Source organism: Chanos chanos, chromosome 1, assembly GCF_902362185.1.
Source record: "Chanos chanos chromosome 1, fChaCha1.1, whole genome shotgun sequence".
Classification (NCBI taxonomy): domain Eukaryota; kingdom Metazoa; phylum Chordata; class Actinopteri; order Gonorynchiformes; family Chanidae; genus Chanos; species Chanos chanos.
In genome coordinates this window covers 59402357-59429451 of record NC_044495.1, presented here as the reverse complement: position 1 = coordinate 59429451, position 27095 = coordinate 59402357, and the positions used below count along the sequence as shown (strand labels likewise).

At 39.8% G+C, this 27095-nt stretch overlaps 3 protein-coding genes across 3 annotated transcripts; 2 read left to right on the top strand and 1 right to left on the bottom strand.

Moving 5' to 3' along the window:
* Positions 1-2740: 2740 nt before the first annotated feature.
* On the top strand, positions 2741-4136 carry LOC115805737 (E3 ubiquitin-protein ligase NEURL3-like). The gene is made up of 4 exons (XM_030766413.1): positions 2741-2768; positions 3127-3630; positions 3789-3962; positions 4102-4136. Exons 1-4 carry the CDS (start codon positions 2741-2743, stop codon positions 4134-4136), a joined length of 741 nt encoding a protein of 246 aa, XP_030622273.1.
* Positions 4137-13713: 9577 nt separating this feature from the next.
* LOC115822541 (E3 ubiquitin-protein ligase NEURL3-like) lies at positions 13714-16537 on the top strand. The gene is made up of 4 exons (XM_030786438.1): positions 13714-13769; positions 15114-15617; positions 15754-15954; positions 16158-16537. The coding sequence occupies exons 1-4, from the start codon at positions 13754-13756 to the stop codon at positions 16301-16303; spliced, it is 867 nt and encodes a 288-aa protein (XP_030642298.1). The 5' UTR covers positions 13714-13753; the 3' UTR covers positions 16304-16537.
* Positions 16538-18409: 1872 nt separating this feature from the next.
* Positions 18410-26382, bottom strand: LOC115805726 (60 kDa lysophospholipase-like). The gene is made up of 10 exons (XM_030766401.1): positions 26307-26382; positions 24348-24486; positions 23820-23961; positions 23544-23669; positions 23287-23382; positions 22915-23041; positions 22574-22698; positions 22147-22326; positions 21862-21960; positions 18410-18661 (listed from the first exon to the last, which is right to left on the bottom strand). Exons 1-10 carry the CDS (start codon positions 26380-26382, stop codon positions 18410-18412), a joined length of 1362 nt encoding a protein of 453 aa, XP_030622261.1.
* Positions 26383-27095: the final 713 nt, after the last annotated feature.

Here is a 27095-nt window from a genome sequence, read left to right as displayed (position 1 = left end):
ACATTATATAATCATAATGAGCCAAGACTTTGTACCCCATGTTTTATGTGTAATCATTTTCAGGATTTTATAGTCCCTATTATATTTTATATTCTGTTGTTGCTAACTCTTGATATATCACATTTATTTATCATTTGTTTTGGTTCAAAAGACTAAAAGACTTGTTTTTACAGTTTTTCACTATTGTTTAGACACATTTTCTGAATTTTTTCTCAAAACTCTAAATGCAAAACACAAAACCACAAACAAAATGCAAAACTCTACAAGTCTCTAGCAAAAGCAAATACTGGATTCAAAACTTTTATTTCTTTCCAAAATGCATTTTTTGCATCAAAATGACACACGCATGCCATCATATAAATAGATCTTTCTAGCAACCAGCAACACACTGATGTGCTCGACAGAAAACACCATTATGAATCTCTTATCAGTAGGTTTATGCCTTTTTCATTTACAGTGTTACACTGTTGCCGGTTGTAAAAGATTGTTACTATAATGTATATCTAATCAAATCTATGCAAATAAACACACACAAATGCAAAACAGTCACAAAAACATTTTTTTTCCAAAATGCAGTATTTTGGAACTTTACATACTCAACAGGAGAAAACCAGGAAAAACATAAAGCATTTTCTGTAAAAAAAAAAAATATATATATATATATATATATATAATCTCTCTCTCTCTCTCTCTCTGTATACATATACATACATATACATATACATATATATATATATATATATATATATATATATATATATATATATAAATAACTTACTTGCACAAATTCATAGCACTGCTCTTTAACCCTCTAAGTTTCGCTCAAATGGCACCCTGTAGACCTGTTTCATCCTGATTTGGTTGTGCTGTAATACACGGTCCAATGTATACAAGCTCACCTGGTGAGAGTTATTGAATATTGTGTTGTCTGCAGTTATGTGGCTCTGGATTTCTCATAGCCTAGTGGTGTTGTTTGCCACCACCAGGTTCACAATAGCGGTCTCCTGATCTGGTGTGAACAGCCGGTGTCTTCCAGCATGGCCTGGTTGTTCTGCAGAAGATCCAAAATTATGATAAGATTGGTTACAGTAAGCTAAAATAAGTCATGTTTTCAGTATGAAATGACATTACTGTAACACTGGCCAACAATCACTGAGTAACATAGGCCCACTGATCTGATGGACTGCAGTACACTACAGTATACATACATAAAGAGCAGTGGCATAGTGTAGATAGCAGGTAACTTATTGATTCTCATTCCTGAGTGTACTGATGACAGATGCAACCGTGTAGTGGCTCAGGTTGGGCTGAACTCTCTACTCAGCCTCCCTCATACTCAATGCATGGTTGAGCACATAGTCAACCAGTATGGCCCTGATCTCATCTTAGATAACTGTCCTTCCCCATCCTCAACCTCCTCTTCCTCCTTGACCTCTAGCTCTTGTTTCACCATTGACCTCCAGAACAGGAGAGCTCATCTGTGGCCTTTTCATAGTGCTAAAGCTCTGATTTCAAAGTGAACAATTAAGCAACTGGTGTTTACACCTGTGAGGAGTGAGTGTTGGTAAATAAAGTTTGGCATTTTCATTGGCGTTGCTTTCCAAAGGAACACGAGAGATTTTAATCTTGAATGTTGCACCTAATGTAGAGAACTGTGTGTAGGGTTTTGTTTGAATTGAGAACTGAATGTAAAGCATTTTCTGGGGGAAAAGTCACAAACAAAATGAAGCTATTTTCTAATTTTTATGGTGTTTTATCACTACACATTTAACCGATTAACTGGAAAGAACTCCATGGTCAGTTATATGTTAACTAAATGAGCATCTCAAAATACAAGGTGACCTCTGGTTCATTTCATTTTTGCCGACATTGACCTGAGCAGAGCACTCACACACATGCACACGCACACGCACACGCACACGCACACACACACACAAACACACACACACACACACAAACACACACACAAACCTGCACATCTTCGGCTGGTTCACAACAGCCAAGGATTGCAAAACAAGGCTGACAAAGTGAAAGTATAAAGCTGGTTAGTTTCATTATGACTGGTGGCAGTGCTGTTTCTTGCTGATGATGCATGTTGGAAAATGTTTGGTAAATTTCTTACTGAAGTTGAATCAAATAAGTTGAATCTACACATGGTCATGCATTTTTGGCACATCAGACATCATCATCTGACAACAGGCTTGTTGCACAGGGTTTTTATACTGTTTGTGGCAGCGCTGACGAAAATGCAAACTGGGATGATTTAAAAAAAAAAAAGCTAAAGCAGATACAAATGCGTTCACACACACACACACACACACACACACACACACACATTCACATAGACACACACATTCACACACACACACGCATGTACACACATATACACGCACACACACACACAGACACACACACATACACACACACATACACACACACATACACACACACACACACACACACACACACACACACACACACACACACACCAAAACAGACTTCAGATAACAAACCCACAAGGTTTGGCTGCAGACCAGTCGCTGTCAGAGAATATGGAATCTCTCCAATGAAAGTACTTCCTGTTTCCTGCCCACTTTTGACTGCCCATCCGCACATGTTCTTACCACTATAAAAGCGTGTCACACACCTTACAAACCAAAAGTCTTGACATCTTTACAGTTTCTCAGTTTCTTCAGTTTCTCAGTTTCTTCAGTTTCTCAGCTTAAGAGAACTCATAACAATGGGACGACTGAGAACGATGATCCAAGGTAAATTTTCTTTCTTTTAATAGACACACTAAAATTTTTTTTTTAAAAAAATGAAGAACTCCAACTAATTTAGTATTTGTGTTGAAACAAGACAGATACAAAAGAAAAACAACCCAACTTATAACACAATCCCTAAAAACAGACTAAAAAAAAGAGAAGAAAATGTATACGACAGAAGCCAGGAGAGACAGGATGAAAGACTAGTAGACATTCAGTCATGTTTCCCGTCCTTGCTCCGTCATGCCAGCCTTGTCCACCGTTTGCTTTGGGCAGAAATAGTGCTCCTTCGTTCTTGGCTGAAGGACCGTCGCATTTGTTGGCTTAGTCTCCAGAACTAATTTACTCTCTCTCTCTCCAGGGCTACGGAATTGGCATAAGTGTGGATGCTTCTGTCTGGGGCCGTTGACTTTTCACACGGAGGCTGTGGGGAAGCTGGTGACGCTGAGCCAGAACGCTCGTCGCGCGTCCAGAGATGTGTCGTCTCCCAGAGACGGTCTGGTGTTCAGCAACCGTCCTGTGGTCAAGCGAGAAAAAGTGTGTTTGCGTGTGGAGCGCTGTATGATGGCATGGCACGGCGCCATTCGTGTCGGATTCACCAACGTGCCACCGGAATCGGTAAAACTTTCCTCGCTGGACAGTCCTGAACTGACAGACCGACCTGGTATCACAGCCGTGGCAGTGCCTGCAGAAACCTGCTTTCCCGGCTCAAAGATCAAGTTCTGGATCGAAAGCGATGGACTCCTGACTATCCGAGCAGCCAACGGACTGAAGCACAGAGCTCCGAGTGTAAACCTGGACCTCAACCGGCCAGTGTGGGCGATGATTGACATTTATGGACAGACTGCTACGGTGCTCTTAAAGGGTGAGTCCACCAGTCCCACGTTATGTGAAACAATGAACTGATCAATCTAAATGGCCCAGCTTTAACATCTACTTCACAAAAATCAGCTTCAGATCATATTCAACCTGTTTATTTTATTTTATTTTTACTGACTATCTGATTCTGTTGTCATGTTCCAGGTTCAAAGAAGAAAGATCAGATTTTAGGCGTTCGTAAATCGTCGTGTCCTGTTCCTTACATCCCCCCGAGCCCATCCGAGAGGGGTTATGTGGATAAAACGAACAAGCCTCTGGAGTGTGGGGAAAACATGAGCCACAGTCATCTTCGATACCCTGAAAACAGACCAAATACAGGTAGGCTGTTGTAGTCCTAAAATATGCGATAACCTCGTTTTGCTATTGATAGCCCACCTCTGATTTATTTATTTCTGTCTTTTCGTGTCCTCTCTTTGGAATACGTGCATCGAACTCTCCCCCTTCTTTGTCTCTCCAGAACTGTACATAGAACAAAGCGCAGTGTATGTTTGATCGACTGCCTGAGTGAGCTGTGCTCTATGCGTTTCCACTGCACTGTGACAGTATCTGCAGGAGTTGTGTCGGCCAGAGATCCTGGGGATTCAGCTCACGTTTCAGCTGTAGTGCTAAACAGGTCATGAAAACTGTGAAACCTCTGCCGTCACTGAAAGCGCTCATGGCGGACTGTCTCTGTCAGCAATTCAACTGCTGTTCAGCTTTTGGAATATATTATAATATGTACAATTTTACAGGTTTTGGCGTGAATAATAACTATGTGTAGGTATATGTATATACGTGAAAGATGAAAAAAAACTGTAAATTGTATTATACTTTTATGTACATTATGTAAATTGTATATAGATGACATGTAAGAAAGCATTTTGTATAATAAAGCTGCATTACCATGTGCCTCCTTCACTATGTGGAAGTGTTGATGTTCATGTGTGCATGTGTGCTTGGTTGGTAAATCTGTCATATCTGTAGAATATTAACCAAAATGAAAACAATCTAATCTGTCACCAAAATTTGCATCTGTAGGTCAAACACCCTCTGTTTCAAACCCATGGATGACAGAAGCAAGTAACAGCCTAACAATAAAAGCCATGAAATGAATGTGGAGCTGTTTAGAAAAATTGACTGTGACAGACCTTCTTTGGTGTCAGAGGTATTGTGTATGTTATGAAAGATGCATGATCTCAGGACCATTCAGGAACTCTGTACTGTTGAAATCCTGACTGGAGAAATACACCACTGAATATTTGATTATACCAGTGTTTGTTTACATATGTGACCATATAACTAAACGTAAAGGCCTAGCTTGGTTCTTGTCCATGAACTCACTCTTTCCCTCTATCACTCTCTCTCTCTCTCTCTCTCCTGTTCTCTTATACATACACTCTCTCTCCCAGTCTGTCATAGAAAACTGACAGACAGAATTTTGTTGGCCTTGTTAATCACATTTCCAAAAAGCATAGCATCACCTGAGAGGTTCCACAAGGATCCATTCTCTGACCATCTTTGTTTTACCTGGATATGCTTCCACTGGTTAGGACCACCTGTGATCATAGTGTAGTGAATGCACAAAGTGCACAGGGATATTCAGCATTATTTGCAGTTGAGGTTATGGATGCAAATGAACACATGGGTTGCAGAACACGGGTTGCAGTGAGCACATGGACCGCAGTGTTCATTTGTAAACAAGGCCACATGGTTTGCTGTGGAATTTACTTGGGTGTGTTGTGTTAACTGCAGGGTGTGTCTCTGCTGGTTCCTTTTGCTTTGGACTGGACCTGACACAGTCTGACTGATAGAAGGGGTGTATTCCCACTATATCAGTCTTTAACAGAGATCAGCTCCCTGTCCAAAATTCCATTTCAACAACAGGGACAATATTATTGTGTCTGAAAACAGTGTCCATTGTTTACTTTCTTAACGCAATAAAATGTTAACAAAAAACCATTTTCATTCTTGAGTGAAATAAATATGCAAATCCTGGCTATATTTTCTTGATTTTAAAAGAGCAAGAATTATATAGCTTTGGATAATGAACTATTTAAGAATTTTCAAATGTTTTGTTTTTACTGTGGAAATTTTCCTTCAAAATTTCTGCTGTAGACAGAATTCATTGTGTTGAACTGGCAAAAAGTCACGGATATTCAGTAGATGACTCAGTAGCTCCTATCTTTCTGTGATTCCAAAGCATGGACTTGGATAAAATACACACAGTGTGAAAATGTATGTTAGTCAAACAAACCATATCAGTCACTCACTCAAAACAGCCATATACCTTCATTCACCTCACAAATCAGTTGGGTTGCCAGGCAACCAGACCCTTACACATTATTCTAAAATAATTCTATTGTCATTACAGAATTATGTGCATGTTACCAGATGCAGGCCAACTGTGTTATAGCCTACTTGAAGAATGTTTGATGTTTGACGCGAGGATGAAAGAAGAAGTGAAATTTAATGGTGTCTTCACTAAAACGTTTAAAAAGACCTGATATTCTTTTGCAATACTTTTGAAACAGTTCCAGAACGATGATTAGTCTGTGGGACTCCCACATGTGTCTGAAGCAGCGGACACTTCAGGGAGTCCAACAGACCCAGCGTGGAGCTTAGAACAAAAATGCTACAGAACCCTTTTTTTCCTAAATCAACAATTTAATGTAGAAATTGAAAAGATCTCCACAATTAACAGAATTCAGAAATGATCTCATTTCAATTTGTTCTTTGTCTGGTTGTTCATTTTAAAGTGTGCAGATTTATGAGGCCATAAATAAGCTTGACAAATAAGAAAAAAAACAATCTGACCACTCGTGGCTTTCTGAATACCACGTGATGGGCAAAAAAAGGTGAACAGATAAGAAGAAAAACAAGGCATGTGATTTCTTTGAAACGGCTCCTGAGGGATGATGTCATTCAAATCCTCTCTTATCTCGCAGTGGTAGTGACTTAACGCTGATCTGACATCGGTTCCCCCTTTCATGTTTAACGTTCAGTTAGGATTGGAGGAGTTGCTCTTTGATAAGCACAGAGCGCCAAGATGGCAGTGAAACATCACTGATTTCCCACTTAGCGACTAGGACACAAAGTTGTTACCGTCCCAGTTAAAGTGCCAGATTTACTTTCAGCTATGATGGAGGAATTAGAGAGGGTATCATGTGTTGAACCAACTTTTTGAGAGCAGACATAGATCAGCTTAGAGGGGAAAAAACAAGAGTTTAAGTAGAAGGAAGAGTTTCATTCATTGGGAATTAGTAGCCAAACCCTGGGGTTAAGGGAATGGAGAATAGCGCACTTCAAGTGGTTTTCTATGATTTGTAACACAATGCTGTGGATCAGGGTTGTCTGAAACAACCATGGTAGAGGCTATACTACAGAAAAACAATTGTAAAACTGTTTGTCCACTGAACATGTTTGTCAACATCCAACAATCTCCCGTTTTATGGTCTTTTAAGGTTTTATGGTCCTTTTCCCAATAAGAGAGCATTAAGTAACAGCTCCTATACTACTTCTCAATAATAAAAAAAAATACCACCATTATGCATCATTACGAGCCAATATTTTATACCCTATGCTTTATGTGTAATCTATTTTATGATTTTATGGTCTGTATTCTATTGTCTATCCTGTTGTTTGCTCTACTTCTTGATAGCCTATATCTCTTTATGATCTGTTTAATTTTAAAGACCCATTTTTTAAGTGTTCATGACCTGTTTGAATTGTTCTTTCTTTCTTTCTTTCTTTCTTTCTTTCATTCTTTTAGTTTTCTCTTCTCTTATTCTTCTTCTTCCTGTTTTTCTCTTTCCTCCTCTTAACGTTATCATTAATATCCTCAACATTATTAGAAAAGAGCCATAATCACAGTCCTAAAATACAGGGGTCAGTAGAGAGATTTGGCCACAATATACATGATGTAACTAAACCACTGAACTCTCTCTCTTTCACTCTCTCTCACAGACACACACAGATATAAACATGCATGGGCAAGAACAACCATAAAGACATATTAACAAAACAAAACAACACAACACAACACAAAACATGTCCACATTTGTCCTGTGTTGTTTTGTACATGAATGCATTTTTATACAGATATCTGCACAAAGGTTCTGGGGGAAAAGTCACAAACATGTTGTTTCTTCCCTCAAAATGAAATTCATTTTTATGGCGTTTTATTGCCATTCACATAACAGACTAAATAAAACAATTCCTTGACATGGTCAGTGGTTACATAAGCTAAATGGTTAGATAAACTACATGGTTTCATGTACTAAATGAGCATATGCATTTTACTGGCTGTGTACCTGTACACTCTGCACGATGACAAAGTTGAATCTAATCTCATCATGTGTATGAGCAGAGTACAGACACACACACACACACACACACACACACAAATTCTCTACTGGTTTAGCTGAGATCACAACAGCCAGGGATTGCAAAACAAGGTTATTGAACATTTAAGGACATCAAAGTGAAAGTAGAAAGCCGGTTAGTTTCATTATGACTGGTGGCAGTGCTGTTTCTTATCGCTGATGCATGTTGGAAAATGTTTGGTCAATTTTTTTTACTGAAGTTGAATCAAGTCAGACAAACCCACACAGGGCTGTGCATTTTTGGCACACCATACATCATCATCTGATGATAGGCTTTTAGCACAAGCTTGTTTCACCTTATGTATTAACCTGTCAGTAAGAGCCAATGAGCGTCCACTTACAGAAACTGTAGCAGTGCTAAGAATTATGTAAATCAGGATGAAACATTTTTTTAAAAAAAAAAAAAGCCAAAACAGATACACATGCATACATGTACAAAAGAATCACATTCCTTAACTCACATGCACACACACACACACACACACACACACACACTAACACATTCGGGCACTCACAGATACACATATACACACACACAAACACAAACACACACACACACTACAGCTGGACCCAGATATTTGACTATTTGGATAATCGTTCATCGGGTAGGTATTCGGTTTCCAATTCTGGGATTCGGATATTCGCTATTTTTGTTGCTGTTGTTGTTTTGTTTTGTTTTTCTTGCTAAATGTAGGCTATCAGTAAATGCGAACTGCAAAATACATTTTGTCAGCACATTCTTGTACTATATTTCTATTTGATTGATATTATAGTGTTTAACCAGTAAAGTTACACATATGGTTTGTCCGGGATTGTCCCGGTTTCAAGCTGGGTGCCCCGAGTCCTGACAAATATCTGTAAAACACTAAAAAAATGTCCAGGTTTTCAACATTCGCTACCAAATTATCCCAGGTTTCACCACAATTAAAATAACAATAATAACATTACACTTGTTTTCAGTGCTTACATAGACGATTATCATGTTCTGTCCCACTCATTATTACCTAAACCAATCAAAAAATGCAAACAATGCACCGTGTGTCTGAGTTCAACACTGATTTGTCTGTTTGTGTGTCAATCAAAAAAACAAAAAATTGAACGACAGAAGCCAGGAGAGACAGGATGAAAGATAACAACAACAACAAAAAAAAACATCTAGACATTCAGTCGGGTCTGAGAAGTTTTCCCACTTTTCCATCAGGCTTGTCCACTGTTGCTTGGGGCAAAAACAGTGCTCTTTCATCATTGGTTTAAGGACTGTCGCGTTTATTGACTTAACCTCCAGTACTAATTCACTTTTTGGAAAATGTGGTCATTGAATGCATTTTGTGTGAAAGCAATAAAAAATGAGTCACACTTTAGTTCACATGGACCTCTGTTTCACTGACTGTGTAAGAGTTTTGACAATGTGACTTCAGTTTTGACCCGTGCATGTTAGCAATAACAAAACCCCCTGTAAATACATTGTTAATTTCTATAGTCATAGTCAGTGTGGTGTAAAGTAGAATGAGGTCTTATGGGTCATATGGTCACTGGGGGAAAAAAACGTGTGTTTGATGCTTTAATGTTGATGCTGAGGTGGTTTTAACTCTGAGGTATAAAAGTTACACCATCACTACAAAATATCAGTCAGTCAGAGATCAAGAAATGTTTTTCAGCATAATTCTCAGTCTTTTATCAATCTGTTCTTATTCAGTTATTCTGGTAGGACAGAGAAAATGTCCACAGTTACAACAATATGTATCAAACTAATAATAGATATAACCAGTTTTATACAAAAGTAAGTAAACACAAAAACAAAACAGAAGTTTCATAAACAAAAAAAATTACTTGCAGTTGAAATTTGCTCTCAACAGCTGCAAGTTGGGAGTTCAAATTAACACTGATACCACAGAAATGTTGGACTACCATGTTGGATCAGAAAATACTATTTTCTGATCAAAATACCACTTGCAACCTGAATTTATAGGTAACTTTGTTTTTATTCAGTCTGAAAACAATGTTAAAAAGCTGTGGGTATGCTTCAACTGGTTAGAGCCTCCACTGGTTAGAGGAGTAAGTAGCTCCTATCTTACTGTGGTTCCAAAGCATAGACTTTGATAAAGTATACACTGTGTGAAAATGTATATTGGTCAAACAAACCAAAAAACTCAGTCACTCAAACTGTTTAAAAGGAACATCCATTGAGAATTTGTGTTTCAGAGACAGTGCCTGGTTTGTTTGCTCAGGGACGCATAAGACAAACTCATCTAGATTTAACATGCATCTTACATCATCTCACATGCTAAAAATAGTCAGGTGTGCCTTTCTGTTTTATTCCTTTAAACATTTGATTACTGATGCACTGTGCAGGTTCACCGCGTTCTCTCTGTCTCGATGGAAATGATTTCATCGACGCTGCTTCGACGCCGTTCTAGCCTTTGCCTTTGAGTGACTGACAGGTTTCCGTCAAGGGAGTGGTAGGACGGAACATTTCTCATTGTGATTGGAGCACACAAGACTTTTTTTTGCACTTTTACACGAGATTGTATTGATATGTGCTGTTGTGTGCAGTTAACACCACTAGATGGCAGTGTAATGTAACAGGCCAGAACCTCATAACCAGAAGTGGTTTGATGATACAGCTCCCAAGTAAAACGTTTTCTGACTAGAGTACATGGTGTGTAAGCCTCATCAATACATGGTACACTAGGAGAAAATATAAGAACAGAATGGAAATATGAATTCCGTCTGCTAACCAAATGAGTAAAAGTGGACGAGTAACATCAATGAGAACGGGAAAGCTTTCAAACAAAGTTTCGAACTTTACACACTTACTTATTGTGGAAGGAAATGATCGACCGAAAATGTCGTTTGTCTTCACAGAAGAAGAAAAAAATAAGTTCGAGGCGGTGGTAGAAAAATTTGAATAGCACTACACGCCAAGAAAAAAAATGCAATCTAGGAGACGTATGTTTTTAAAAATCGAATTCAGAGGGAGTCGGAATCGATAGAACAGTATATCACAGACTTAAGATCGAAAAGTCAATCATGCAACTTCGGAACGCTATGTGATTTTATGATAAGGGACCAAGTATTGAAGTATAAGACCAAAGAGTGAGAATGCATTTACTGAAAGAGACTGACCTTACTCTAGAAAAGGCAATAAAAATTTGCCAAGTGTCGGGGAGCGCAAAGGCGCTAAAAAAAGACATTTTTTAACTTTGAAAAAGCTAAAATGATATATATATTTGACAAACTTTTCAAAAAGTGTTGTAGTTTCTGAAACAACAGATTTCTTGTTTTGCCTAGGCTACATATAAAGCAGAGTTAAACCACAAGATTTACAGCGTCCTAGAGCGGACGAGGGGCGATACACACATTATACAATCAAACACATATCAGCTTTGTGGGAAAACCAAGAAACACGCCCTTGTTGAAGTAAAAGAAATATTTTATAGGGAATTAGTCGCTAAACCCTGGGGCTAGGAAACAGGGAATAACGCACTTCAGGTCATTTTCCACGACTGGTGACGCACCGCTGTGGATCCCTCGCACAGGTACGTAGTCATGTGCAGCATTCCAATATTAATTCTATCGACAGTGTATGCGCGTGCTCGAAGAGACGTAATCAGTTTCCGTTGCCATTCTGAGGAGAGCATTACAGAGGCTATATTACAGTAAAACAGCCGTAAGACTCTTTGTCAGTTGTGGAACCACATGTTTGCCTTCCCCCCCTTTTATGATCTTTTAGTATATGTGTTGCGCCACACTTCCCCAGTGAGAGAGAATTAAGCAGCAACTCCTGTTGCAGTTCTAAGAAAAGGCGAGGTCTTTCAGGAATGGTGAGAGCTATTTAAGCCTAATTTTAACTATTATATTTTTCCACTGCAGTTGGAGAGCAAGCGCTCTCTCTCTCTCTCTCTCTCTCTCTCTCTCTCTCTCTCTCTATTTCTGTCCTTCTGTTGCTAAACAAGTTAATAACGAATGAATGAATGAATGGATGAATGAATGAATGAATGAAAAGGCAATTCTGAGAGGTTGCAGAACGGGAGAGAGAAGTTTCATAGATTAGGTTGTGTTTTACGATAAATTTAAGTTCCATGTTTATTTCACAGATTGCCTGTCAGACAGCCAGAGGCAAAATGAATGATTTTAATAAGCATTACACACAGAGAGAATCCAGGCATACAGCGGCTCTGAAGTTTAAGGACAAATGACTGCAGGAATAACACCCCCCCCCCCCCCCGAACCTTTAAACATTTGAATTTCAAAATGAATCATGCAGAACATTCATTCATTCGTTCATTCATTCATTCATTCATTCATTCATTCATTCGTTCACTCATTCATTCATTCATTCACTCATTCATTCACTCATTCATTCATTTTCTAACCTTATCCTAATTAGGGTTACGGGGGATGCTGGAGCCTATACCAGCGCTCATTGGGGTGAAAGGCAGGGAAACACCTTGGACAGGTTGCCAGTCCATCGCAGTGCAGATAATGCAGAAAAGATCCATTCTTATGCCATTTTTTTTTCTCTCTCTCTCTCTCTCTGTATGTTTCTGCTGGACAAAACCAGCTCTCCTATTCTCAGTCAGATGCTAAAAATAGTTTTGAGAGAACTGTTGCGATAAAAACGTCTAGGAACATCTGACACAGGTCACATTACAGAAGTAAAGAGTAAAACGTCCATAGAGAGAGGGCCAACAGTGGTAAGAATTAAATCTAACCTCTTGGGGTCATGCTTTAGCATCTGATACAAGAGATCACAGTGTTGTGATCCACCACCTTTAAAACTGGACTGGTGTGTTTTCAGCCACCGTACATTGGCATGTCTCTCTCATAGAAAACTGACTGACAGGGCCAGTGCTGCGGAGTCCGAGTCAGAGTCATGGAGCTAGAGTTGGACTGGGAAGAAACTACTGGGTTACTGGAGTCGGAGTCTGTGTGGATCGACTCCAGCTCCGACTAAATGCGCCTAAATGTACCTGCACACTCGTGCGCTTACGGCTCGGGCTTAGTCGAGGCAGCAGAAGTCAACAAGTAGTCCCATTTCATATAAAATTATAAATGTTGTTTTACTCACTGTGTCCTGTTATATGATAGGATGTTCCTGATTTTCTCTAATAGCATTTTTATACTTTATTTCTTCAATGCCCATTTACTTAATAACTTTCTGATAAAAAAAAATAGCCTCTTTTTAAAAATTTTGTAACTTTTATGTTTATTATTACTCAACTTCTCTAATAAATAATATAATACTACTACTACTACTACTACTACTACTACTACTAATAATAATAATAATACTACTACTACTACTAATAATAATAATATCCTGTTTATGTTATGTTAAGGAAAAGGGAAATAATTTTTTGAAAGAAATCAAAATAGATACGCATGCGTATGTTGTCACATTCCCTAACCGCCACACACACACACACACACACACACACAGATACACACACACACACAAAGTAGATAACTAACCCCTGAGGTTTGGCAGTAGGCCAGTGTTTTTTTTTTTGAAAAAGAATTTGGCCTCTTTCAAATGTGGGTACTTTTCCAAGCGTTTTCATTACCCTGGCCCCGCCCCTTTTCCTGGCCATCCTATGATGAGTCAAGTTTTGTGTATAAACAGGAAGCACATGCTCTGGCAGCTATAAAAGCAGATGTAACACACCTCCTTTCAAACTGAAAACAGACACAGACTTGACTAGATTTCTAAACTTTCTCAGCTTAAGAGAGTGTGAAGGAGTGAAAATGAGAAAGATAAAAGGTAAGAATTTTCAGAAGTATTCATTGAGTTAAAAAAAAAAGCTAAGTAATTTAAACTGAGCCAATTTTCATTGAGAAAATGTATGTCGTGCATCAAAACTGATATTAATTGTTGTAACTGGTGCTTAGCAGATATGTTAATATCAGTTTGGGCTAAGAATTGCAACCAAGGATTCTTATATTTTAGGAAATCACAGGGAGATTTGTACATTTTTGTGAATGTTTTATCAGTATCTGTTTATGGAAGGCATGAGCTGGCAGCAATTCAAAATACTGATTAAAAGCAGATCTTACCAAAATGCAGAGTCTGTCATCACACCACTGATGTGGAGTCTGTTGTCCTGAGGGAAGATTCCCATGAATGCAGAGAACAGAGACATTATTCTGTTTGCGGTCTGATTTTGCAGTGTGTGCCAGTTCAGATCATATGATGGGGCCTCTTCTTTCTTTCTTTCTTTCTTCATTTTTTCTTTACATTTTCCTGTGCTTGGTTTGTGCAAAACACGGCAATAGTGAAAGTGAAAGGAATAAAGTTGAAATGAGGGGTTGCACGTTCACACTCCTGGGAGGGGGTTGGGGGGGGGGGGGGTAGTTGGAGCACGCTGAGAGATGTGTTGAATGAGTGAAACACACAGTGAACGTTGCACAGTATGTATATCTCACTTGTCCAGTCTTTAGCTTTATTCAATCAGATTAGACGGAGATGACTAATATTTAGAATTAATGTTACTGGGTTCTTCTTTGGTAAGACCAGAAATGAAAATGAGGTGAAGTGGTTTAGTTCAGGAGTTTCCAACAGTAGTTTCCAGTTAAAATTGACCAGGCAGGAAAATAAGGCAGCACAGTTTTATAAGTGTCTGAAAATTGAAAATAAAAAAACATAATTACAGAAGAGGAATCTCTCTCCAGACCAAAACGTAACTTGAGTGACCTGAAGGGCATCTTAATGTGGTTTTGTCAACAGTACCAGTGGACAGAGGAAAACAAAGGAAGAGATTTTGGGTCAACACAAAGCATTGTCTTTTCATCAACCTCCCAACCTCCCCTCTTTTCCCCAGAAACATACAACAGAAAAAGTTCCAACTCATGAGAAAATTACTATGGAAAAGTCAGTGAGGTTGAAACATGCAAAAAGGTCTTAATCAGGTCAAACGTCTATGAACTTTGCTCTACCTTTCTCAGTAACACCAACCCCGTGCACTGTTAGTTTTTGTGCGCTGTTTGAGGAGGGCAGAAATAGTGCGCTCGCATGATTTGCTGAGGTAACGTTTTGTTGATTTAGTCTCCAGCACTAATTTACGCTCTCTCCCTCTCTCTCTCTCTCTCTCTCTCTCTCTCACTTTAGAGCTGACGAATGGACATAAGTGTGGAGGTCGCTGCCTGGGGCCGTTGACTTTTCACACGGAGGCTGTGGGGAAGCTGGTGACGCTGAGCCAGAACGCTCTTCGTGCGTCCAGAGACGTGTCGTCTTTCAGACACGGTCTTGTGTTCAGCAACCGTCCTGTGGTCAAGCGAGAAAAAGTGTATCTGCGTGTGGAGCGCTGCATAATGGCATGGCACGGCGCCATTCGTGTCGGATTCACCAACGTGCCACCGGGCTCCGTAACACTTCCTTCCTTGGCCATCCCTGATTTGACGGACCAACCCGGTTACACAGCCATGCTGGTGCCAGAAGAAACTTGCATTCCCGGCTCAGAGATCAGGTTCTGGGTCGGCAGTGATGGATACCTGACTGTCCGAGCTCCCGACGGACTGAAGTACAAAGTTCCGAGTGTAAACCTGAACCTCAACCGGCCAATGTGGGCGCTGATTGACGTGTATGGACAGACTGCTACGGTGCTCTTACTGGGTGAGTCCACTGATCCCTCGTAGTAGGCTATTAAACGATAAACCTATTGCTCTAAACAGCTAATTAGTGTTTAGTTCTAACAGGGCAAACAGTCATCATTTTTAAATGAGTGTCCGGTTCAACTGTCGTGTTCCAGGCTCAAAGAAGAAAAATCAGTTTGGCTTTCATAGATCGTCGTGTCCTCTTCCTCACACCCCTCCGAACCCGACCGAACGCGGTTACGTGGCAATAACGGACGATCTTGTGAAGAAAATTCAGCTACGGAAGAAAACAGAAAAGACCAGAGAAAACACGAACAACTGTCCTCTGGCCTGCCTTGACAACAGATCCAATACAGGTAGGCCTGAATCACAAACAGCCCACTATATATAGGCTAGTCTGACTTCATTTTGTTATCATCAGGCTTTTTAATTTGTATTTTTAAGTAGCCTAATTTTCATAGCGAGAAACTTAATTTTCGTAACCCATTTATTTTTATTGTTTCTTGTTCTCTCTTTGAAATACACGACTTAAACTTTGCTATCCCTTCTGTCTTTCTAGAACTGGAAACAGAGTGCGTGGTGTGCTTTTCACAGCGTGCCGATACTCTTTTAGGCTGCGGTCACATCTGTATGTGTCTACAGTGTGCTACGAGAGTATATGATCAGTTCGGCAGATGCCCGTTGTGTCGGAGGGAGATTCTTTAGCTCGTGCACAAACTCCAGGAATGCGTCACTCACTGAGCCTCGTGTCTGTCTTTTTTCCTGGTTATGCTGTTACCGCGTCATGTTTGCAATCAGATGTTCACAGTTTAAAAGACTGCACATCTCAGGGATGAAGAGGGCAATGATTATGCTAAACAGTTCATAAAAACTGTGTAATGGATAAATGCCATAGACGCGTGCAGCTGCCTTCATGAAAAGCACTTTAAGTGAACTGTCACTGTAAGCAACTCAGCTGCTGTTCAACTTTTGAAATCTATTATAATTTGTACATTCTGATCATTCTGGTTATTTTACGGTTAAAATAATATATAAATGTGTTTGGGTACATATGTGTATATGTAAAAGATAAAAACGTCAATTTTGTAAATGTATATAATTATTTTCTTTTATATGTATTTATTAATATTGTATTTGTGTATTGTGAAAAGTGTGAGCCTTACCATAAATCCGTTCCTGAAGTTTTACATAATAAACCGCATTACTGTGTCCCATCACTATGTGGCAGTGTTGACACTTTAATCATCCGCACTCCAGCGACTCGCTGACTCTTTTCATTGACTACGGCCGTAACGACACATTCACATCAAACCACGCACAGTGCAGCGAAAAGGCAGGGTGTGTTCAGCAAGAGTGGTTTGTGATTAAGAATTAAATAATATCCTTTCAACATTGTCGAAATCTTTTTGTCAGCGGAAATGCGACTTACTGGACAAGTTCAAACTTTGGGTACTTTACAAAATAAGGCGCGATATTGTAGGATTGTTTCTACTAAACGGATTTGCCTCTCACACAATATCAAAATCAAATTCCCCCTCTGAAGACCAATGTCATAATGATTCCATTAATAATGACCCTCGAAATTTAAAACAAATTTCACAATGAAATAAATTAATCACTGTAAAAGTGATGGAATTGCAATAATCTGACATTTCTTTAACAATGAGGGTTGAGGGCTGTTCAGTGATACTCCTTTTCTGCTTCTAGGCCTATAACAAATCGTCAAACACTGAAGATAAAAAATTAAGTTCAACAAAATCTGACGACTATTAATTACACAGTACATACTATCCTCTATGCGAGGGAGAGGCAAAGAATGATACTGAACGATATCGTTGTGGATTAGCTGTTTGTGACCGCAAGGGGCAGCTCTCTCTTGTGACTGTGACTGACGGAGAGCGAGCGAGCGAGAGAGAGAGAGAGAGAGAGAGTTTGGCAATTAGATTTACATTTATTTATTTAGCAGATGCTTTAATCCAAAGCGTCTTCCAAATAAGGTAAAATGCAATTCAAGCATGTAGCCGTTAAGAAACTGGCTGTAGCCATTAAGGAGCTGGGTGTGTTATAAGTGTCACAGCCAAGTTCAGCAGCAGACCAGTTACAAGTGCAAGAAAGGTTGAAGGAAGTTCAGAAGTTAACTACAATACATCATGACGCACAAACAAAAATATACACTCACCGGTTTTTGAATATTGTTTTCAGATTAAATTACAGTTTTCGCCAATTGCTTACACACTGGAACTGAATGCCTAGACAAAAGCAACAAAACCTTAACTTTTGTGACCATGCATTTAACAAAGGCACCAAAACTACAAACACATTTTCTGCTTTGCACTTTTGTTTGCAATTCTGCAACACACTGTTTCCAAAACACCACACACTGTTTCTTACATTAGACACATTGTTCATGAATGAAACCTCATTGGGAAAACAGTTCTATTAGAAATGAAAAACATACCTGAAATTGGCAACACCCACACACACATATGAAAACACTTGTACGGTAATTGAACATCAATCAGTCTGAGCCTTAGCACTCCAAATCGACCTCCAGTAAGCTTTTGGTGAGGGTGGGGTGTCTGTGGGGGCTCCTGCAAGGAGTCTGCAAGGTGCTCTCCATCACCATGCCACCCTTGGTCACTACAACACAGCACACATAATCACATCTCTGGATGCACTACATACTTGTACTGGACAGACCAGAGCAGTCCAGGTTTGTTGTGATCTGGGATAATGTAAGGAGCAGATAACATCATCATATTATGCTTCCTCCGCAACCAAGCCTGCTGCCTTCCGGGCCCCTGTGTCTGCTCATGCAGCCTTCCGGGTTCCTTTATCAGTTCCCCAGTCCCTGGACTCAGCTCCTGCTGCCTCCTGTGGCCCTGTATCAGCTCCTGACACAGTTTCTCCTGCTGCTCCTGCCAACCCAGTTGAACAGTCCAGGGGAGGATTGAGGTTGATATCTGCTATGACCTCACTGGCAGGTAAGCTGGAGTTGCTCCAGTCTGCCAGAACCTCCAGCTCTAGAGCCTCTCCCTGGTGCTTCAAAGGCTCCTGCTGATGCTGGAGAACGAGGAATGGCTCAGTCCAGGCAACAAGTGCAAGAGTTTACACGGTTACTGTCAAGTCTCTGTCTCTACCTGTCTGTCTACTGGCCAATCAGAGGTGGATCTGACTGGCTGCCCATAACGTTAGGTAATTATTGTGTGATCCCTCGTTTTGTCTGTGTATATATATACACACACACACACACCGTATATCTCCGTGTTTTCCTTTGTACCCTTGTGAAATCCTGCAGCCTTCCCTTGTTAGTTCTTTGTATAGCCCTATTCTACTTGTTTAACCTTGTTCTCTTTGTTTAGCTGTCCAGTGTACTGACCTTAGCTTATCTCTGACTTTGACCTCATATCTACCTAGTCCCTAGTAGTAGGTCTACAGCTTACCAGACCTTTCCTGTTCATTGACCACAATTTTTGGATTCCAATAACTAGAAAACACTGCTTGCACTTGGACCCAGTTTCCTCCTTGTTTTGTGACAGAAGACTTCGCCACCAAATGCATACCAGTGGGCAAATTTCAGGATTTCAGCCTTTCTGCTGGCTCTCCACATGTCCACATAGATCCAGTCACATGGGAGCAAATCCTTCAGGGGCTGAGGATTCTCTGTGAGAAGTTGGAAGAAGCCAGGCATAGAGTACAACAAGTTACCTCATCCTATACATCATATCACGCTTTCTCTGCCTTCCAGGCCACCATGTCTGCTCCTGCAGCCTTCCAGGCCCCTGTGTCCAGTCCCTGGATCCAGCTCCCTGGTACAAGGTCCCTGTGTCAGCCCTTGACCGGTGGTCTAGTTTGGGTAAACTGTGATGATTCTCCCCCTCCCTCCACATACACACACACCCCAGCGCAACACCCAACAACCCCATAACGACCATCATAATCACCAACGCATACTATACATGCCTTCACACACAACTGAGGCAATTCCAAAGGACTGGGTATGTATTTCCAGAGAATGAGACCTATTTATTTATACTTAGAAGCTACTTTAACTTAACCACACCTTGAAATTAAGTAGCCTACTTTTGCATTTACCAGCATACAGAAAATATCGGAGTTGTTTTTGACTATTTTTCTTTGGCTAAAACAAAGTTCCCTACTGTATACACCCATATCAATATCGTGTGCAAGACTGATGTTAACCAGAGATGCAATAGCTTTTCATTCCTGAGAGCCACCATTTCATTCTTTTATCCAGCAAGTACGGGGGGGGGGGGGGGGGGGGCTTCTTGCACCCAAGAAGCCCAGGTTCAAAAACTGAATCGACATTGCTGAAGTAGGGTTTTTTTTTTATTGATATCATAGTTACACAAAACAGGAATCTGAGGCCGGCAACTTTTGAAAACACAAAAGCAAGAAGAAAGTACCAAAGAGATAAAAAGGTTGTTGATGAAATGTTTAAGCCAATTTAATTTTGAATCTGTTATAAAGAGTTGTGACATCCAAAGAAATTACGCCCCAGACTGATTTGCATTTAATTATTACAGTTCTCTTAATAAGTAAAAGTTAAGGAAAAGACAAAAAAAAATGTGCACCAGTCAAGAGAAAATGCATGTTAGTCATTGTTCCATGGGATGGTACCAGTACAATTTATTACACTAATGAGACAGGTAATGATCAATTAAATGAAACATGGATACAAAACTCAGAACTTTTCATTATAGGAAAGCCTCAAATTAACATTTCTAAATCAAGTATTTATGTGTGTCATTTTTATGTAGCATATTTTCACAAACACGTTACTGAGTGTGTTACGGAGTGTGAGAGAGCGCTATCAGATCTATGCAATTTATGTCTGAGTACTCTTCTGCGTTTGTGATGTGAAAATGGTTCGAAAAGGGCTCAGTCATCACCATGGAAACTACACAACAGCTGTTTCCCATAATCTCAGTCTGGACCATTTGCCCGGTTTGGAGACGAGACTCGTGCTTCTATTTCCAGTACATTAATGTCTCTGCAAAATTGACCAGCCTTTAATCCCAGTTAAATGCTTTGATTTGATGATATTTAAGCTGGATTACTTACATTTGTTTTCCTTTCAATTGCATACATGTGATTTAGATCCAAGAACAACTACCACAACACAATTTTAGGGTAGAACAAAATTACCTAACAGGATCTGGGATCTCATGCCCAGAGTGGAGTAAAATTGATATTCATTTTAGATGCTTTGTGCTAGATGAGGCAAATGCTTTGTCCTCGATGAGGCAAATGTTTTCACTGAAATAAGTCAAGCGACCAAAAAGGAACTAGGTTCAGTTACAAAATGCAGCGCAAATGAACAGAATCCAATTCATCTATGATTGATATCATCAGATAAATCCGCTGGAGGTTTTGTTGTTTAACATGTATCATGTATGTTAAAAGACAGTTAAGAGGCCCTGGGTTTGTGCAAGGCAAGTTCATTCCTATTAGCAGGAGTCATAAAGCATGTAAACAATGACAAAACTGGTTGAGTACACATTACGCAGAATGTACAGTAGGTATTGCTTTTTTTTTTTTTGTTGCTGATTTGCAGCCACCACCGCCTCTCAGAAAGCTCAAGGACAACATAAAGTCAAACCAACAACTGGGCACAGGAGGTTCTCTTCAGATAGGAACACAATTCAGATAGGAACAAACTTTATGAGGTCACATTTGTGAAGTACATGATCTAGTTGAAAAAGGTTTTGGCTGGTACAACTCTCAAGTAAAAACTTTTCAGATGAACTTTATCTGTAAGAGAGAAGGGCAGAGAGAAGAACAGACTTGCGTCAGCTTTTATTCGCGTATATCATAATGAAATGGGAATAAAAAATGAAATGAACGTAAACTCAAGTATTGGATGCCGCACATTCACCTGTATGGGAGGAGCACTGGACTCCCCACAGATACTTGACCCCATTACCTGAAATATAATCAGAAAAGAGTAAACAACAGACTCCACTCAGCAATCAGACTGTGAGTTAAGACCAGAACAGGTGTGACACAGGTGTAATAACCCAGGTATAAACCATACAGACGCACCCAGTGTTACGTCTTGGGAAAAAGGGGGAGGGAGGTAAGCTTGTTTGTTTGTTTGTCTGTTTGTATTTCTTGCTTTCTTTCTTTCTTTTTTTTTTCTTTTTTTCAAAGTTATCAGTTATTCAAACACTTTAACAATTCAGCCTATCCAAATGTGTGTGTATATTTCCAGTTTGTCAAATATTATTGTGGGTACATACCTTCCTTCTCATTTCACAGTTGGAAAATGTCTTGAGCGTCCAAATCATTTTGGTCATTGCTGCCTCTGGTGTGATGTCATAGCCAACCACCACACCTGCCTCGGTCAGAATCTGAGAAACAAAGAGGTCATGAGTTTAAAGACAAAGAGCATAAAAATGACTTAGCTTGCATTTCTCTAACACTAACCAAAATCATGAGAGCCAGGAGAGACTTTGTGTGTGCGTGTGTTTGTGTGTGTGTGTGTGTGTGTGTGCGTGTGTGTGTGTGTGCGTGCGTGTGTGTACCTCAGATGTTTCGTAAATGGGTTGCACAGTTCCCTTGTAGACTTGAGTACAGTTGAGCATCATGACCTTTCTGCATTTAGCCTCAATCAGAGCTTCCTTCAGCCAATCATGTTCTGGAACATTGCCCGAGCCGAACGTTTCTAGGACGACACCATCTGCCCCCTCCAACACACTCCTCACCTGCACATGCACACACAGAGACACACTCACAGAGCTGCTGTGTGACGCAACTGTGATGAACTCAAACAAGCAAAGCGGGCTGGATCAGGATCCCACGTGATAGAAAAGTTCAAAAACACTGTCTGCCACTGGGATGCTACTGTAAAGTGGTATTAATGAAGATCATTCAGATGTTTTGAACGTATCCACTTCTCTGCTGGGCTTATTCATTGAGTTATTGTTGCGGTATGTGGTATGCCAGACTTACGTATTTTTCCTGGATTCCAGGGAAAAATCGTAGAAGTCTCACATCAGGTAGACCTCCATCCCTTGCAGTTTCCTGACTCTTGACCGAAATGGTCTCTCCCACTGAGCGAGACTTAGGATTACGCACTGACAGAGACAAACACAGTCAGTACTCAGAAACTTAATAAGTCTTCAGTGATTAATTTCCTCAGTGGACTTTCATAACCAGTTCATAATCACCTCATATATTTATAAATATGTCTACTGTTTAGTAGTTATTGCTATTCATCAGTCAGTTTCTTAGTCAGTCCTAATGTCAGTCCTAATGTCATGCAATGAAAGGCATAAGCTAAGTGTTCACACCTTTGATAATGGTGTCCAGGTAGGCCAGTGGTTTCACATTGGGACTGTCGAATACTCTGAAGGAGTCACAGTCAAACTTGCACACTCGATTTCCTTGGAAGACCTTGCAGTCATTACAAAGTGTCACCTAAGAGAAAATAAAACGCAGTGTTCTATAATTGTAAGGTACAGATGTGTAAGTTCTTTCATGTGAGGAGCCATATACTGCTCAAAAATCAGATTCTAATTTCATATGCAGGATCATATGAACCATTTTCACTGGGGAGGAAAATAATGAAATAAAATAAATTAAAAAACTGGGGCAATTTTGTTTCTTTTAAATCCTAAAGAAACGAACATGTTTTCTGAAGCGATATCTCGCCCTCTACTGACCTTCTGCAGAGCTGCGGTTTTGGAATAACAACCCGCAATTAGCATGGTACCAATGAAATTTTCTACAGCGTCACTGCGCGGGTGGAATATACTCCTCTGCCAATGGACAGAAACACAGTTTCATATGAATCTGTTTACAGTGCACCTATGTATGAAACATAGAATTAAGCTTGTGGTAGAAAGATAAATCACTTTATCATGTATATGGATGAAAGTATAAAGTCTCTGATAAATGTTTGGACTCTGAGTGATCCGACCTGCGCCCCGGTGAGAATGACAGGTTTTTTCAGGTCCTTCAGAATGAATGACAGAGCAGATGAAGTGTACGCCATCGTGTCCGTCCCGTGAAGAACAACAAAACTATCGTATTGCTCTTCGACCGCCTGGGAAGATGAAAGAAAAGAAGGGGTGGAAAGAGAAAGCACAACACAGAATAAAAGAATACAAAGGGCTTTTTTTAAACACGCAAAATTAGAAACACACGCTTTAGCTGATGTTCTTGCTGAAATTCGTTGGACTTTGAGCAGAAGTACCTGAATTCGACGAGCTATCTCGAACCATTCTTCAGGCACCATGTTAGAGGAGTCGATCAGAGGTTCCATAGCTTCGATCTTGTAATGAACATGACACTTTGTCTTCTCATCCTCAGGCCGACAGTCATCTACTACCTTTTGACTGAGGCACCAAAAATGAAAGTAGTGCAGGTTAATATGGATCTTTAAAAAGACTACATTTAGTGCGAATATCTACAGTAACGCGAATTATCTCTTTGATCTTTTAAATTTAGATTATTTCAGTGGAATCTAAAAAAAGTTGTTGTTACCTTCAGTATGTTTATTTGGAAGGGAAAACTCTTAAAAATTAAATCTCAAAACCTAATGAAATTTATTATTGACTTATTAATTGTTATTAATTATAAAATCACAATTAAGAATTTATTCAATTCTCTAAATTACACTGGATTTGAATTAACACGTGAGGCAAAACGAGGGGCTTGGTAAATGTTGCAGCATCTAATAGGCTACTGTATTATACGTATAATAACTGGGAACTGGACTCACGGCAGGAGTATCCAACCTTCCTTAGACACTATGCGTGCTCTGGCCTGCGCTTCTGTCTCATCGGCTTTCTTTTCATACAGAATGGTCATTCTAATGAGAAATTCCTTCAGCTCCTTCAAACTCGTTGGCGCCAGTTGACCTGAACACCACATTCACAAATACATGTCAAAAACGAACAGTTCAAGGAGTACAGGGAGGATGTATAAATAAAATGTTTTATTGGGCTGTTTGAACGCTGTTGGGTCTTCTTTCTATGTTCTTTTGGTTGCTCTCTCGCTCTTTCTCTCTCTCTCTCTCGCTCCACTCCCGTGCCAGCCCAGCTAAAGAAACTGGTAACGCGACGGGCGGGGCCAGGCTATAAAAACGGTGAAGGTCCAAGATGGGGTCCTCTCTTTTCCCTCCGACTGCGAACTGGCTGGCACCTTGCAGTGACTAACAGCTTTGTCCGACGCTTGTGATTCCTTTCCCTACACTGTTGGCGTGAGTGGGTTTAAACGTTACTCGATACTTACACGCACTTTGCTTGTCCTTGCAGCCCTGCCCTCGAAAGTGAAGTAGTTTACGGATTGGAAAGAACACGCTCCTGAGACGGAACATGCTCACCCAAGAAAGAGCTCCGCTGACGGAGGGAGCCCACACGTACTGCTATTAAAGACTAACTTTTTCCCCCAAGCAGTCAGACTTCTGAACCACTGACACCACAGTTGCAGACACTGCTTGGACCCTCAGACCCCTAGTCAGACCCCTAGTCAGACCCTTAGTCTGATAACAGTCTGATAACTCTACTTACATGGCACTAATGACTCAGTATTGCACTGTTCTCTACCCAAGCCGATACTGTGTACATCACAACTGTCTATGCTGCTGCACATGCTGTTGCTGTTGCACATGCACTTTAAGACTGTTCCACTCAGGACTGTTCACCCACTACACACTCCATTCTCCCACTCTACGTCTCTTATATTTATATTTATATTCTCGGTTCTGTACATTCTATTTATGCTCATGTATATATATATATATATATATATATATATATATATATATATCCCCTATAAATCTCCCTATAGTACCCCTATATTTACCTTGCCTTTATTGTTCTTATTGTTATTTAACTGTTACTCTGCAAGTTGAGCTGGCCCCGAGCCCAAGAATTTCATTGCTGATAATGATCTACATTGTTATCGAGTAAATGACAATAAAACTTGAAACTTGAAACTTGAAACTGAAACTGAAACTTTTAAACGAAGGACGTTTGTCTATTGCAGTAGGTGGCAACGAACGTGTTTTTTTCTTTTTACCGATTTATCTTCCAATTTTACTCGCGGTAGCGCTTGTTTTATAGTGTTATTGGGCTGTTCTTTTAGATTCGGTGCTGCTCACCCGGCAGGTAAAAAAAAACCTCTAATTTGCAGCGCGTTTTGTGTGTAGTGGTCAGTTGCGTGGAAGTATTTAATAACGTGTTCACTGTGGTGTGGGTTTGGTTTTCTTTACTTATGATTCTGTGACATATTGTGACATAATTTGCTTACATATTGCTGTGCCAACGCTTTTTATGTTTACTTATCGTTTTTTAATTCACTGATTTGATTAGCGTTGGTTAGAGGTTTGTTTTGTATGGTTTTACGCCGCGGAGGTAACACTCTTAGACCCCAACCATTTTAGCCCATTGTTTTATTTTTAGTATTTGTGTTTTATAAATCTTATTTGCAATAAAAGCACCTTTTTATTCTCTGTATGTGGGTCTTGCTCTGGCTGTTGTCTCAGAGATATACGGTAACCTAAACGTGGGGATAAATGCAACTATACTGTACCTTAGTTGTACACCTCCTCCCAATTTGTGACATACACGCATACTTATCTGTCATGCTTCCCATACTTATACAGACAACGTAAACTATGTCTCACTCCTTCAAGACTGTACAGCAGGCCAACCTCGCCCTCCTGAAAACAACTTACCTTCGGCGTCGTATCGCATTCCGATGGTGCCGCCGGTATACAAGACGAAAACCTTTCGGAACGCTTCCGTCGTCATTGCGATTTTTTTATGTAACACAACAGGTTTGAATCAGTGCACCTTTGTAATGTGGTAAGGACTCTGGTCCCTCGTGTCTTATATATACCTGTAACCAGGGTCGCGTTGGGAAACTTCATTTTACCAGGAAATTACGAGTTCCAGCGGCCCACGGCGCATTGAGAGGTATTACCACACCATTCGCACATAGCGGCATGCCCAACCCCGATAGCAACTTTTAGGGTGGCCCAACCTGATTTTGTCCTTTTAATTAGACGGCCAGCAGACCTTCTGCCAACTTAAAAAATGTTTTACCAACTTTGCCCCAACTTTAAAGATTTTGACATATTCAAAACATGGTCTGCTTAAGTCTTGAAAAACTTGCATGACAATGTTTAAAAGGTGTTCTTTATTTAACATATTTAACTGACAAATAGCCTAAGTTAGATATATTTGATTTTTCAATTTTGTGATCAAACGAGATGCATAGTTCATTTGCTGTACAGATATTGCTGTACAAGTTTAAACTGAACATAAATATAATATGTACATATAATAATTAAATGAACAAATAATTTGATAACAGGTGATAAAAATAAACATTTTTAATTACATTTAGATACTGTACATATTGCAACAAACAAACAGTTAGATTTGATTTAAAAATGTTTAATTAAATGTGCACACTGCACATATATATTGCTATAGGCTATACATTTTAACAATAAACAAGC

Excerpts from the sequence above, each read along its gene's own strand:
- LOC115805737 (XM_030766413.1), top strand. The coding sequence starts at position 2,741 with ATGGGACGACTGAGAACGATGATCCAAG. Across the intron at positions 2,769-3,126 it reads ACTGAGAACGATGATCCAAG|GGCTACGGAATTGGCATAAG; the intron begins GTAAATTTTCTT and ends CTCTCTCTCCAG. Across the intron at positions 3,963-4,101 it reads TGAAAACAGACCAAATACAG|AACTGTACATAGAACAAAGC; the intron begins GTAGGCTGTTGT and ends TTGTCTCTCCAG.
- LOC115822541 (XM_030786438.1), top strand. Across the intron at positions 15,618-15,753 it reads TGCTACGGTGCTCTTACTGG|GCTCAAAGAAGAAAAATCAG; the intron begins GTGAGTCCACTG and ends GTCGTGTTCCAG. Across the intron at positions 15,955-16,157 it reads TGACAACAGATCCAATACAG|AACTGGAAACAGAGTGCGTG; the intron begins GTAGGCCTGAAT and ends CTGTCTTTCTAG.
- LOC115805726 (XM_030766401.1), bottom strand. The coding sequence starts at position 26,382 with ATGACGACGGAAGCGTTCCGAAAGGTTTTCGTCTTGTATACCGGCGGC. Across the intron at positions 23,670-23,819 it reads AGATAGCTCGTCGAATTCAG|GCGGTCGAAGAGCAATACGA; the intron begins GTACTTCTGCTC and ends TCATCTTCCCAG. Across the intron at positions 18,662-21,861 it reads ACTGTGAAATGAGAAGGAAG|CATCAGCAGGAGCCTTTGAA; the intron begins GTATGTACCCAC and ends CTCGTTCTCCAG.